General features: G+C 35.4%; 1 protein-coding gene across 5 annotated transcripts in view; it reads left to right on the plus strand.

The window, feature by feature from the left end:
- LOC140664878 (irregular chiasm C-roughest protein) overlaps nt 1-15898 on the plus strand; it is a 136213-nt gene that overhangs the window by 94115 nt on the left and 26200 nt on the right. For all 5 annotated transcript variants that reach the window (XM_072890471.1, XM_072890470.1, XM_072890467.1 and 2 more), the window contains one exon: nt 8870-9102. In XM_072890471.1, coding sequence (XP_072746572.1) covers nt 8870-9102 — 233 coding nt within the window. The remainder of the gene's footprint in view (nt 1-8869; nt 9103-15898) is intronic.

A 15898-nucleotide genomic window follows, 5' to 3' on the forward strand; every position in this document is an offset into this window, starting at 1 on the left:
GTATAATATTTTTATATATCACACTATCTTGTCTCTCTATGAAAGACGATTTTTCAAGCACAAAACAAATTCAATTTATACGTGAATTATTAGAAAACGATTTGGATGCCCTTCAGTTCTGTCTTCTTGAGTTTTCATTACATTTATAAAGGATATTTACATCCAAGTACTTTACTCCGCGAATTAATATTTAATAATTATATATAAAGCAACAAGAGTTGAAAATGTTTATCGCTCTGCATAATAATAAATACGTTCTTAATTAAAGACAAAATCGTGAAAATTGATTTTAATTTTAATTATACGCACATTCTCATGCTACTCATTGTCAGTAGCGTTTAAATAAAAAACGCCAATTTAATATAGACTCAACCTCTGTTTGGTTTCAAGTCTCGTCATTACATTATTAGATTTGAAACATACAATTATATAGAAGTATGAGTGAAAAGTGCACTTGAGAATAACTAAAATAATAAATTTTTTATTTAAAAAAAAGTATATATAAATAATTTTCCACACATTCTGACCTATATGAAATAATTATCGGATTCATATCCAACAATTATAATTGGATATATATATTCAACAATTATTTCATAAAGAATATATCAGAATGTATATATATATATACATCTTAATATATATATATATATATATATATATATATATATATATATATATATATATTAGGACATCTTAATATATAAACTCCTAAAAATAAATGTTGAATATATAAGAATAATGTCAAGCCTTTGAATGTTCTATAAAATTATATTTTTTAAGCTTTACATACTCTTTTCTCGGAAATCACTGATCCGATAGTTATCATTTTTCATTGAGAAATAAATAAACTATAATGTAATTATTTGGTTTAAAAAAATTTTAACTTTATCAAAAATTATTAAAATTATGATTAAAATCGTCAAAAAAGAAATTTTATTTAAATCAAGATTTCAGAATTCAAAATTCAAAATAGTTTATTCAGCAAGAAACATTGATCAAATAGTAACCAAACATATGAGCAGAAAGTAAAAAAAAACAATCATTTAAATATATTAACCCAACGTTGAGTAAAAAGAAATATAAGGAAGGAATGTAAGAAAGTTCCGCTGCCGTATAATTTCGCCACTGCATTCTGTGCCTTAATCAAGAATTAATTAAGAATTCGGCGCACGTACAAAATAATTTATTAGCGAGATTTAATCCAACATTAGAAAGTTGGAATAATTAAATTCGTACGAATGATGTAATAATCGTTATATCGCATATATATATATAACACATAAACATTTAATTCACTGAAATATCGCAAACGTATTATTTCGTTACAAATCAATGCCGTTATCGGTACTAAAATAATGGCGAGAACGAGCATATGATACTGAAATTTTAGTGAATTTCGAACCGCAACGAGAAACCATGATACGCCAGTTGGTTTACGAAATCAATACGATCGTCGACACAGTGGCCAGTAGTGCTGATTGAACCGCTAGCCAGTAAAAGCTGAGTATAATTTCAAGCGCGAGCCCTGTCGCGTTACTATCAACACGGTAATCATCACGTATATCGTCCATCTTCCTTCTGTTTGCTAACTATTCGGGAGACCATATCGAGTCGATAATTGGCTCGAATGATGGCGTTACCGTTATTGTAAATATTAAGCCAACTTGTTTTACAACCTCTCTCGCGTGTAGCCGAACACTTTCGAATGGCAGAAAAATTGGCAGGCTACCTACAGATAAATCTATGTACATGGAATATATTCATATATTTTACATTTGATATTTTTATTTTCATTCAGAACAGATTGTTGCTTACACCTGTCTGACATGTGATCTTGTGACGATTTATTGTATTTATTTCAAGAACATCGTATTAATTAACGTAAGAATATAAAAAACAGAGGCTTTTTTATATTTAAATATGGTAAATCGCATATGCAACGCTGGCACGTACCACTGCGACATGAAAAATTCAACCGCATTTCGGGCCTGCTGAGCTTTAAAGCACTTTTACCGAAATCTTGCCTTATCCATATGGTAATGTTCACACTCGGCGACGAGATAGCAAATTCGAAGCTGCAACTCCAGCTCTGCACATGCGCGCATGGAGCATTGCGTAAACACTATTCCAGACACGCTTAATTGTCAATTGCTGCGACCTTAGGATATTAGGATAGGTTGGTTTGTCGATTAAAGGATAACTATCTGTAATGATGCATTAGCCCTTGACCAGATGGTTGGGGTTTGAATGAAAACAAGGCAAATATTGATCTTTTGCTACAGTGAAATCTCATAAGCATGAGAGATGCATAAACAGAAATCCAAAATAAAGGCACGTGTCTATTTCAAACAATATTTTGCTGCGCATAGTTCTGAAGATCTCTATAAGCGTTGCGATGAAAAGTAAAACGCATAGTATTTTTGTATATAAAAAAAAACAAAAAAAACAAAATGAAAATTTGACTTGTAACAAAAAGCTGTTTTTTTCCTTTATCTTAAGATTGAATTTTAATCCGGAATTTTCATATGTTTCCTTTATTTAAGTACTGTACGGCTCTAAATCGTATAACGACGGCAAAGGATGATAAAAATTTCAAAGCCATTTCACGGATATCGATTTTCTTCGACGATCAAATTCGGCCAGCCAACTGGACAAACGTTAATGCCGTTTGCTCGCGTCTTTTGCTCCCTCTCCCCCCCTCCCTCCTCCCCTCCGCTCTGCTCGCTGCCCATTCATCCCTCGCCGTGACGAAGCTCAGCACGAGTTCCAAATGCGCAGCTATGCCCCGGCTGTGCTTTCGCGAAATTTACAGACGCGATTAATGTCACGACTGGCTCGTCCGGCAGGCGTTCGCTTGCCCAGCGGCCGTTTGTAGGCCTAACCGTTGCTAATTTCGGAAGGAGTTATGGCCCGGCTATTGCACACCCTAACCTGAGCCAGAGACCCTGGCCTCACGTGTGTGTGCGTGCATTAACGCGCGCAGGGCGTCTTACGCGAAAGGCTCTCGGCTGTGTATTATATCGACGGCGCCCTCCGCGATTTATCGTCGCGATAAAGAGACTCGCAAGCACAAGCTCGCCGCGCGAGCGATGTCCGTGGGATGTTATCGTTTTGGGGCCGTTTGCGGCTCGGCTCGGATACCGGAATCACCCGCGACCAACGGCCGACCAAATGCCGATATGCCAGGGTAGATAAAACCGCGCGCGCCCGCTGATTACACGATTACTTCGTGCCGGGAAACCAAATTCGCGCGCAGCCCTCGTCGACAGTAAACACACGAGCTTTCGCGAGGTCGCTCGTTCTCGCGTGCGGCGTACATGAAGGGGGGTTTCGAAAAAACGTCGAATTACGAATTATTTTATATCTTCGCAGCCTCGACTCGCGCCCGAGTTATCGGCCCATATGTTTTTCCTCCCTCTCTCTCTCTTTTTTCTTTCTTTTTTTTTTTTTTTTTTTTTTTTTTAAGCCGTCTTTTCCCCCACGCTTCATTTCCGCCACCGGTATATCGCAAGGCCGAACGTTCGAGCGAAATTTGCAGCGTAATCGCATCGCGTGTAAAGACAATCCTGCGCTGTTAGTTAGGCCATGTGTGATTTACTACGTATTGCAATAAAGGCCGGTAACCGCGCGCGATGTTATCATCGTGCCGTTTGTCTAGTTACAGAGCCAACTGAGAGAGAGAGAGAGAGAGAGAGAGAAACAGTGTATGTGTTTGTGTGTGTATGAGAGAGAGGGGAGAAGTTTACCGAAACAACTAGAGGCCACGTTCTCGAGTAGAGGATTAATGGCCTTATGTTAAAGCTATCTTGATTATGACGCCAAGTCCACGATTTAATCAATTTATTGATGCACAAGCAACACGCGATTAATAGTCAAGAGGAGACGTCGTCGTGACGTAAGAAATCGGAAAAAGATTAATTCCTTTTTTTCTTATCTTGCCGTTATTATTATCTACCGGCAATCTCTATTTACCGTAAGCATCGAATCGACGAGAGAGTTTTGACGTGATGTATTTACTGTTTGTATCTCGATATTCAAAGATATCATTCTCTACGCTCCTCAGAGGAAGTTCTGTTTACTATGCAATGTTATTCTTTCTAGCAGAACTGTTTTCTCTCTCGCCGCTCAATACCGCTTTTTCAGTATTCGAGTTACAAATTTTTAGTATTCAAGTTACAAATATCGCTATGTAACCTTTTCTCGTGTCTCGTACGTGATTTTTTTGCAAAAAAAAAAAAAAAAAAAAAAGAGAAAAAAAAGAAAGAAAAGAAAAAACGAAACGACAATCTTAACTTCGACGTACAAAATTGCGGACGTCGAGCAGTACGACAAGAATTTTTTAAGTTTTCAGCCATTTTTATGCTCTTTGAAGCATAAAATGTCCAAGTCTTGCAACGCGGAAAGCCGAGTACCCGCATAAATTATGCATCCGGAAGGGGGTGAAACTCTCTGCCGCGCAAACTTTGGGCTCGCTACGTTTTCGACGCCGGAATCGTATTTGTAAAATTCAACCCGTATTAATGAACAAAACCGACTCCATGTTTAAGAAGGATGTTTTACGTAAAAATATTTTACAATGTAGGGCGTCGACCCTTGGAACGATACGTCGTAGAAGGGGGGTTTGGGTTATTACACAGTTGTGAAATTATTTACTCTGTCTACATTATTCTCCATTATTCTCGCGATTACATATTAATCAATCGCAAATACATTTGAAATTACATTATTAAACAAACGTTAGTTTCTTATCACAAACGGTTTTTTTTTCTAATTTTTTTACATCGCGAATACTTGTAAACTAATTTTCTTGAATTTTTGGTCGTTTAAAATGCGCGCCGCAGAATTATATTCCTTGTTAACAAATTATAATTAATCGTGACGGTTTGCAGCACAATGTTCGTTTCTTGACTCGTGTAATTAAAATTAATTATGACTGTTGGTAGCAGGGCGGACAACGAAAGAGTTAATTAATATTGTCTGCGACGTATTGTTCTACCGCATCGAGTAAATTGTTATGGTTCTCTTATCGTGGTTTTACTACCAAAAGATCCTTTCTCCTTTGTCCGGCTTTTACATTAGACCTTATGTCGAAAATGTTCTCGAATTGTAACACGAAGGATCCTGAAAGAGAGAGAGCGATATCAAACCCTGTCAAACTGTGCAATAAAATACCTGTTATTGATATAAGATATTTATTTCGAAAAAATATTAATATTATATATAACTTTATGTGTGATCGAAACGGTGACATTGTATAATTATGAAAGTTTCGTTGACTTTTCATCATTTTCTTATCGAATATTCGAATTCATTATTCAAAAAATTCGACAGGAGTTTTAATATAATCAAGGTTCACACTTCTGTCTGACGTCAAAGTTTTCTGGCATTATAATTTTTCACGCTTAATGCAACAAACTTTACTTGACGCGCAGGTGTGTAGTATTCGAAGAGAGGATCTCTCTCCCCCGTAAAACTTCCTGACCCGGTAACACTGACGTGCGTCAACATTTTCTAAATAGGATGGTTGTCATCATCATTCATTCAGTTGGCTATTCACCATAAAATCTTCCATCTTCTGAATAACACGATTATTAAAAGATAATAAAGAAAATACATTGTATAAAAATATACATAGAAATGAATAAAAAAAAACCAATTTTGTTACGCAGTATACAGTGGGGAACAACTTCAAGTAAACAAAAAAAAAAAAAAAAAAAAAAAAATAAATAAATAAATAAATAAATAAAACGAAATTCTAGAAAATGTAAATTTGTCGAGAAGGGGCAATAATTGAAAAACGCTGCTTTACTTTGATATTGTATTTATACAACTCACCAATATAGTATCTCGGCAAACTTTAGCAGTTTAAACATAAAATATTATCGTTATGTAATGTCTCGAAACAACTCTGAGAGAGCTTGACATAAAAGAAAATTGTAAAATATAGATCTTTGAAGAAAGCTATTTCAGAAAATCGTACGATAACAGCCGCGCAAATACAATAGCGTGGCAAAAGTTTGTAGCGCGAAAATTACCAACACTACATTTGTCGAAGTAAATTCAACTGATTAGAATAGAAATGATTATCCCAACTAATATTACGATATATAACGTTGACTATATCTAGCAAAAGTAATTATCCCAACATTATAGAGAAATCTACGGATGATGTGCTGTATGTCAAAGCTTCTAAGGTTTATTCAACGGAAGTCGGGAAGAGAGAAGCGTTAATTCAAAAACAGTCGACAAGAAAATGTACATTTCAATTGGACCTTTTGACTTTCATTAACGCGAATAGATACCAGAGAGTTCACTCGATTACAATTTTCGTTCGATTCGGTTTTACTTGTTGATGGCATCATAAAAAAATAAGTTGCACCGTAAAATTTTGAAAGAATGAATTACATATGCAGTTATACAGTACATATTAGCACAAAGAATAAAAGTTTGCTTGAAAAAAATAAATAAATATATGATTAAAATAGAAAAGTCGATATTACACGCTACGTTCAGGTAAACCGGCTTAAAATATTTCTTTAAAATTTCAAACTTGATTTACACTAGAAACCGCGCTAGTCGATAGGTTAAATCGTTTTTACATAATACCGTTCAACAAAGCTGTGCAACTCGACAGAGTAAATCGATCATCGGCACATCGGTGGAAATAGCGGATGAATATGCGCCGTTGCAGTCAAAACAAAATCAAAAAGAGTGCAAAAAAGCGCTTTATCATTTAATGCAGGAGCGCGCGTCAATTTTGTTCGCACGACCACCACGAACGAGTGACTCGGCGAAGCTTTTCGCGTCATCCCGCACCGCACGAAATTTCCCAGGGAAATTATTTTCGATAACATCCTGACGTTTAGTGGCTGAAACACAGGGTATTACAACCGGCTCACACATGTTTCATCGGACATAAAGCCACCATGGCGCGCAGAAGCGACAATTAAAAAGAATGCACACTATCCTAATGAAAAACAAACAAAAAACCTACTTATAGAGATTATATGGTACACTCTATGAAAACATGTATACTAAACAGCATGTCAAATTAAAAATCATATAAATTTTATCTTATCTTAAGAATACAAAGATAAAAATGGTAAAATTTTATATTTAAATTCTATTTTTATATATCTAATTAAGCATAATTGTATTTATATCTAAATTATAAATTATTATATATTATATATTGTGTGATATATTATATTTTATATCTTTACTTTTTAATTTAAATTAAAAATTTAATTTTCTTGATTTATCGAGCTAATATTTTTCCTGATTATAAAGTCTGTCTAATAATTTCAGAAGATTATTCCTTTTTCTTTCATAAAATTTAATTTGAGAGCTTTTTAAATGTTTTTTGCCTCAAAGATCAATCTGAAAAGTAAATTGTTAATTTGTTAGAAAATTTGTCTCGAAACTTATTTATTTATTTCGTATTTTCCGTGCAATTTCAATACAATATATATAAGAAGTAAATTAGGACTGACACTCGGCCTCCTTTAATGCGTTGTCGGTCGACTTTATGGCGAAACTACAATTTATTGTAGGAATTATCCCTCGTCACACGCACGCATGTAGACTGACAATTACATTTTTCCACCGTCTGACCATGAGCTGTATGCCTTGGACCACCACACCCATTCGCGGAACATCTCTCTCTCTCTCTCTCTCTCTCTCTCTCATCATGCTCGCTTTGTTCGATCGCGGATCCGAGAAGCATGACGTTATAGGCGTATTGCGAGATGCATGCGTGACATCGATCCGCGAGTAGGATCGATGGAAACGGACGGACGAGAGCGAAATGATGGGGGGAGAAAAAGTGCCGATGTGCGAAAGAAGAAACCGGGCGGTACACAAAGAGAAAGAGGGAAAAAGAGAGGGGGAAGGGAAGCGAGAGGAAGAGAGAGAGAGAGAGAGAGAATAAATTGCACGGGCGACGCGAATTTATTCGAGCGCGATACGTTAGCGTGATACGTGATGCGACTTGGCATGAATTGACGAGCTCGCGATACTTTTGAGCGACGACGCCACTTTCGCTCGACAGACAATGCGAATTCCCGCGATTTGACGAGGGAATCAGCGAGGGATATGGTGGTGGTAGTGGTGGTGGTGGTGGTGGTGGCAACGACGACAGTGGTTGAAAATCACCGAGAAGAGAGAAAAGGATGAGAGATATACATATATATATATATATGTATACTCTTTCTCTTTTCGAGGGAAGGAGCGAGAGAGATTCTTTCTCACAGTAGAATAAGCTCGCTCTAATTCGCCGATGGTAGTTATCAAGCTAGCTGGCTTCTGACAGTTTACCTGAATACGCGACGAATTTAAAATAAAACCGCGCCGCGATGAATTCCATGTCCGCGTTCCGACGCGATGCCGTAAGCGACTGACATATTCTGCTGCAGTTGATATCGTTTTTTCGATCTCCACCATTGTCTACAATTTAGAGAATAATTCCCCTCCTCTGATTCTCTCTCTCTCTCTCTCTTTTTTTTTTTATCTAATATAGATATCATTTTTATTTTTCTCACAATATATTTCACTGACAAATTCTTTACTCAATTCAATTTTTCTCAAATAAAAATACCTCTAGTTAGTTATTATTATCTCTACATGTTATTATTTATTACAATTTTCTTTTCAATTTTTCTCCATTGCATATTATTATAAAATAATAAAATTTGAATTAAAATTGTGAGGTAACGTAAATATTTGAAATTAAATTTAAAAATATTTTAATTAAATTGAAAAAACATACTATTTTAGTTTCAGTGAAACTACGAGAAAACATACCGCGGAAAATATTCAATACTCAAAGCGCGATCACTTAATGGTCATATTTTTTTTCTGTTTTCAGGCGATTTTTCGCTACACATATTTCCAGTGGAACTCGAGGATGACGGCACGTATCAATGTCAGGCTTCGCCGACAAATGATGGGCAGCCGGCTTTACGATCGAGATTTGCTAAACTGAGCGTGCTGGTACCGCCGCAAAAGCCGAAGATCCTGCAAGGCGACTTCCTCGTTACTACCGAGGATCGCGAACTGGTGATCGAGTGCATAAGCGTCGCTGGAAAACCGCCGGCGGAGGTGAGAGAAACCTTTCGTCTTTGCGCATCTTCTGGCATCTTTGTCAACATATATATTGATAGGATTACCCGGAGATTAAATCCGGATTAATCGCCGTGAAAGCAATCCCCAGCGATTGCATCCGGAAACTTCGCGGATATCTCTCGGCGATGGACAGTATACCGCCCCGAGGATTATGTCCGATCGATATTATGTCGAGGCGTGCTTCTCGTTTTACTGTTTTGTGCGCGTTCCTGAAGATGTTTCTACATCGCACACGTAGATTATGTTATACAAGTCAGGATATTATTAATAATAATTCAAACTAAAAAAAAAAAATAAATAAATAGATTCTCGACTTATATATTTCTTTAATGACTAATTTAATACAATGTGACGCGTATATAAATATTTTACATGCGCCATATTCGATATATATTTTATATATATATATATATATATATATATATATATATATATATATATATATAATATATATACAATATTATATATATAATTTAATTTAATTTTTAATTTAATATATATATTATATATATATATATATATATAGATATATATATATAGTATATGTACTATATATGGGAGGTTAAATGTGACTAGCTGAATTATAGTCACGGATCTGTCGTAAAAAAGGGATGAACACATCAAATCCCTTTGCTTGTGTCAGATCGTTACACGGAAAATACGAGCCCAGTAAACTTTCTTAAATTATACATCAAATCGATGAAGCGTGATCCGAAGCTATTTTTGTCGCGTGGAAATAAACAGATCACAAAGTGGCTGAATAATTGTTTGGTGTCGAACTAAATGCCCACCGTGAATTAAAGGCTTTCGTGTTAGACGAATCTAAAATTGATAGTGCAAGTTATCAGTACAATATTATTATTATTATTATTATTATTACCCTTGATTAGGTGAACCGAAAGCGGGAATCTCCGAGCGACACGCTTAGTAAATAGTGCCGAATCTGCCCTGAAAATCTGACCGAAGCCGCACTTTTTGCCGGCAAGTCCACTCAGCAAAAAAGATGTGGTTTCGCGCAACAAAAACAACCACGAATCACGCTCGGTAGCCACGAAGTTTGAGATTTATGTAGGTTACCTATGGTGTCCCGACACATCTAGTCCGTCAGTTAATCTAATACTGATTGCCTCTGCAACTGCTGCTCGTGTCGCGTAAACTTATAAACAAATAAAATATAAAAGCTCGAGGAAGAATTAGCAAATCAGTTTGAGAAAAAAATCAATGCGACTCTTAGGTTGAATTTTATATATAATAAATCATACATTTATATAAATTGATTTCGTTAACAATTATATGGTAAGTATAATTTAAAATCAATGTAACAGTAACTCGATAACGTATCTTTTTAATATTAAGAAAAATATTTTAATTCTAACATAGCATGCTATGATACAATTATCCCAGAATAAAATATCGTCGAAAAAAAGATAAATAAATGCTTGGATACATTACGTTTAGTATAAAGTAACTGCTTCACGAGAATACACGTAATGTTAGGAAAAAATTCTCGTTAGCTTCATGAGTTAGCAAGACGTGTTTCTATAATATTCGTGACAAAAGAAAGTTTATCCGTACATGAAAGAGCTTAAACTTAATGACTGCTTTGCAGATAAGGGTTTTCCATTACGCTAATGCACCGCCTACGAATTTCATACGCCTTGCGCTTTACTTTCATTCATTACATGATAGAAGTTTGGCTATGCAAGTCCTAACAGCATCGGAAGTTATCACGACTGCATAACTTTCCATTTACAATTGCCTGCTAAAACGTTTTTCTCAAGACAATGCATACAGGGTGCCAGAAATTCATCTATGCGCGAGCCGTCCTTTTGCTCAGATTTTTCGATCAATTTAAAATCGATGAATTTGCTGGATAAGATTATCCGAAAATCAATACAAAATCATTGATTGATTGAAATATGAGATTAAAAATGTATCTATACGTGTATCTTAAAAATTAAAGAATTTCAGCTATTTACAAGCCACTTGCGATAAAGAAATTTCCTCTCTTTACAAGAGAATATGCCTGTTTAAAATTTTTCAAAAATATTTTAATTATATATATTTTTGGTAATTATATAGTCATATTTTTGCTTGTAAAATGTAAACAAGTAAAAATAATTTATTATTGCGGCCGAACATTTCATTAGACAAAATATACGTATGTTTAATATGTTTTGGGAATATGCAAATATTCCAAGGACAGCAATCTGTCGAAAGCACGATTTTTACTCCCCAATAAATATAAATCTCGACGCTGTCACTGTCGCTAATGTAAACCCAACCTAATGCGAGCAGCTAGTTAATCAGTGACTGGCGAAGAATTTAATGAAATTTGTTTCTCGATCGCTCGCAAACGCATGCTTTTTAATTAAAATTATGCAAATCCATGATTAATGGCGACCGAAGAATCGACGCGCGAGTAATGATCAACAGAATATTTAAACACGAAAAAATATCCATTTTAAATATATGTTCTGGCGGCACACAAAAAGAATACATTAAATCATAAAATGGCCCATAATCGATCGATTTCCTAGTCCGATACAATATTGAACCGCGAAAACAGAAGTTACACTGTTTTTTTACAAGAGTTCTCTAATTTTGACGAAATATTTGCAGTCAAAATATAATTAAAGAAATAATTTAATGCGATTATGTAATAGGGATTATTTTATATATATATGTATATATATATATATATATATAGATTATATTTTTCTGAAAAATTTGATTTGCAGTTTGAAATGTTAATCGTGCAAAAAATATCGTATTTCATGAGAGCTTAATTTTCGCATTATTCATTATCGCGAAATCGCATTTGCGTATCTATTAATTAAATCGATATTCTCTCTGGCATTACATATATTATTATTATGGAAACGGATCGTGCACAATATCCGAATTTCAACCATTCGGATAGTCTCATTATACAAAGTTCTCATCGAACCATTATTTCAATGATTTCATAAAAAGCTCCATAAGATGCGTTAATGACGAAGAAAAACTAAAATTTAGATCTTTCTGTTATTAATGATTTTATAAACATAATTGCTTTCTGACACAAGTTAATTAATATCAATGCCTAAAACACTACTCTTAATTCAATTTGATGATCATTATTTTAATCGTATAAAATATATGTGTAAATGTATTAAATTATTCATTTACATTTTAATTATAATTATATCTTAGATTAAGTACAGCTTATATTACAACTCTTAGCTTATATTACAACTCTTAGCTTATATTACAATTTTCGCGTTTGAAGCATTGAATTCATTTCATTTCCGACAATAGTATTTTCTCGGAATTACGCTATTATTGCGTTCAGCATTATTCAATAAAACAATAGGACACCTTCATAATCGATCATTGACGTGACTGAACGTTACCAGCTCGCATAGCGGAAAAATGGAGCAAAAGCTACTCACAAAAATTCAGCACATTGTTGGATCGGTGAAAGCTTTGCAAGAGAAAAAGAGGGTGGTGTGCTAATTACGCGGTATCGCACGTAAAGTTTGTGTGGTTTCATTGTTAAATCGCTCTTTTTTTTCAGCCTACCACATATAACAATATAAAAAAAAAATCAATGTCTAAAAAATATTATAAAAATATTATATAATATTAGAAATTAATATCTCGCGCGAGATGTAGATTAATAATATATATCCTATATATTTCTTTAAGTGTGTTTTTTAACAGAAATTTGTCGAAAAAACTAAAACTATTTCAACCTTAAATGCCCCGTCGAAATGAAACGAAACTGTTTGGTGACGAGTTCGGAGATGTGTCGGAAATCTGTTATCGGTTTATGAGTCGCCGTAGGCAATAGACGACGAACGATCTAGTTATAGCCAAACGGTGCAAAGCATATTTATATTTGATTTTCCGCTCTCGTTATATTTGCCGCTGGATTTTTTTTTTGCCATTTGACATTTTATTTTTAATGCTCGCAATGAAATAAAATGGAAGCTGCGTTATCGAAATTCACGCGTGCCTTTGGTTGAAAATGTATTTACAAAAATCCCATTTTCCAAAGCGATCATTAAGTATATCCTCCCTCAGAGCAAAAAATAAAAAAATAAACGTTCAATTATATGCAATAATAGTTGTTCTATATGTTTAAAGAACGTGTGATAATTTATATTAATATTAAATTAAATTACATTGAAAAAAAAATTAAATTAAAACAAAGATTAAACCGTGTTAAATATTATTTTAAGGAAACTTAAGTATCTTTTTAATAGAATGGAAATATAAATAAACGTATCGTATTTTTTTTTCACGCGAAAAGAAAGTATCGAGAGGGGTTAATTAAATATTCGGTAGACTGCACTCTTAGAATTTGTTCGTTCCTTTATTCGCATTCCGCTTGCTGCGCCTCGCGTATCGAAAAGTTTACGACGGGAATGAATAAAACAGCAGGATTTTCCGAAATAATTTCCACAAAGTCGGACAACTACGAAGTTGTCTTGGTCGCGCGTATAATTCTAAAATTAATATTAAGCAGCTCGTCTAATAATTGTTCTCAACCACGTGACGTCTATTTGCCGCGGTTCTCACGCAATTGTTTAAATTATTGTATACCGTACACTTTCACTCTGATGGCATTTCTTTCTTTCTTTCTTTCTCTCTCTCTCTCTTGTTTGGCCCCTTCGTTTCCAGACAACTCCAAAGTTCCAAGACTTCCTGTCGCATTGCCGCGGAAATTCCCTTTCTGAGATACCGCGAAGTTTTCACAAGACAGGATTTTAATATTACTTTTATATTACCTTATTATTGCTCTCTTATTCTATTTATAAGTAACGTCGTACGATAAAAGTATACGGTAAACACATATAAAATATGTATATATACAGTCTCGCGCAAACGATAACAATCCACTGTAATTATCCCGATTAATTCGTCTTGAAAAATCTCGGGAATCTCTCGGTGAGAGAGATAAAATCGAAGGAAACATTTAATAAATGCAGATCTCTCGATTTTACGACTTAATGTACAAGCCATCTCGTTCTATCGGAGACACTCGTTCTATCTAAAGCCGCCGATATTGCTGAATCTATCGCAGCCTTATCGGCCTTCATTAGGCGAATCGCATCGGGACAGAAGGGAGGGGAAAAAGAAAACGCGCGAGAGAGCAAGAGGGACGGAATGTAATTCCGCGAGAAATTCAGAGTCACCACAGTCGAATGCCCTGCTGCAGAGCTCTCGCCATAATCCGATTTCGCTTCTCTCTTCTTCTTTCCCGCCCTCGCGCGCCTCTCCGTTTGCCTTTCAACTGATAACTAGTAATTAAACAGCTCCAACAACGGGATAGGGCATTTACTCGCGCAATTCCCCCTGCCCCCTTTCCGCTTTTCTTCAACACCTATCTCTCTCTCTCTCTCTCTCTCTCTTTCTCTCTCTCTCTTTCTCTCTTGCTACCATTACTCTAACGTTTTCTCTCCGCTTCGTCGCGTCGCTTATTCTACATCCCGTAACTCCACTTTCAGAGCTATTGTCCATCGTGCGAGTGGTCCGCACGGGGGTGTCGGGACGGGGGATACCCACGGGAAATTATTAGTTGTGAATCTATTCATCTTACCGGAGAAAACCGCTACGGGATATCCTGATACGATTCTCAATACGCTGCGTAATAAAACTGGACGCGCGAGCGCTTCGAAATCACTGGCCCGGAGGGTATCTAGCCGCGTGTATTCCCGCCGCTCAGGACCAGAAAATGTGGAATGCATGCTTTAATGCCGTGGGCAAACGGTAAAAAAAAAAATTAATATCATATTAAACGAGCGCGGAAAGATAATACGAACGTTCGATAAAGATTAGCTCTACACCAATGTTTATTGAAATATAAGGATTTGGAAGAAAAATTGGATTAAACGTCGCGCGCGCGCGTGCATACACACACACACACACACACGCAATCATGATTTTACGACGAATAATATCTTTTTCTGCAGAAAAAATGATTATCGTTTCAGTTGTTAATATTTATAATTTTTTACCATATATTATAAACACGAGTCATTTTTATTTCAACTTGAAATGTCCTTTTCTTTTTGAAAGTTACAAATGCTGCTGTTAAAAAATAATAAATACGTTTCTCGCGAAAATTAGCTGCGTGTATCATGAGTTTTATGAGAAGCTGTATATTGTGCGTACACTTTATACAGAGAACATGTGTAAGAGAAAAGGGGTAAAAATAACCATGTGTTCCAATCTTTGTTTTTCATTCTCCTAGGAAAATGTACTTTGCACGGTAATTTCATTCGCACTCGTGACACAATAGTAAATGGTACTGCACCGCGGGACCGCAAAACTCCTAATTAGAGCGGACGAGATCGATTTCCTGCGGAGGCCGTAGTTAGAAAAGCGGTTACAAGCCCGCCTCGCGCGCGAAAGGACGTCAACAAAAAGCATATTCGATGCGTTGATTGTAAGAGAGAAGGCAAATTGTACGATTTCCGTGGTATTTCTACCACGGTTCAAGTTGTCTTCATATTTATGAGGATGCATAATATTACACACGTTATATTCCTCTCAAGTTTGAGATATAATAACTTTAGCATTGCGTATAAACTAACGACACTGGTTATAGTACATCATCATATATCCTACTTGCGCATCTGAAACTGAAATACACACTCGAAACTTTATAATTTGTCGCGTGAAATGTTATTTAAAAAAAAAAAAAAAATTCAAAATAGATTATGTGTAACACCGATTGTTATTAATTGTAAATATTCTACACACTAAATATTTCGATAAAACA

This window comes from Anoplolepis gracilipes, chromosome 4 (assembly GCF_047496725.1).
Source record: "Anoplolepis gracilipes chromosome 4, ASM4749672v1, whole genome shotgun sequence".
Lineage (NCBI taxonomy): Eukaryota > Metazoa > Arthropoda > Insecta > Hymenoptera > Formicidae > Anoplolepis > Anoplolepis gracilipes.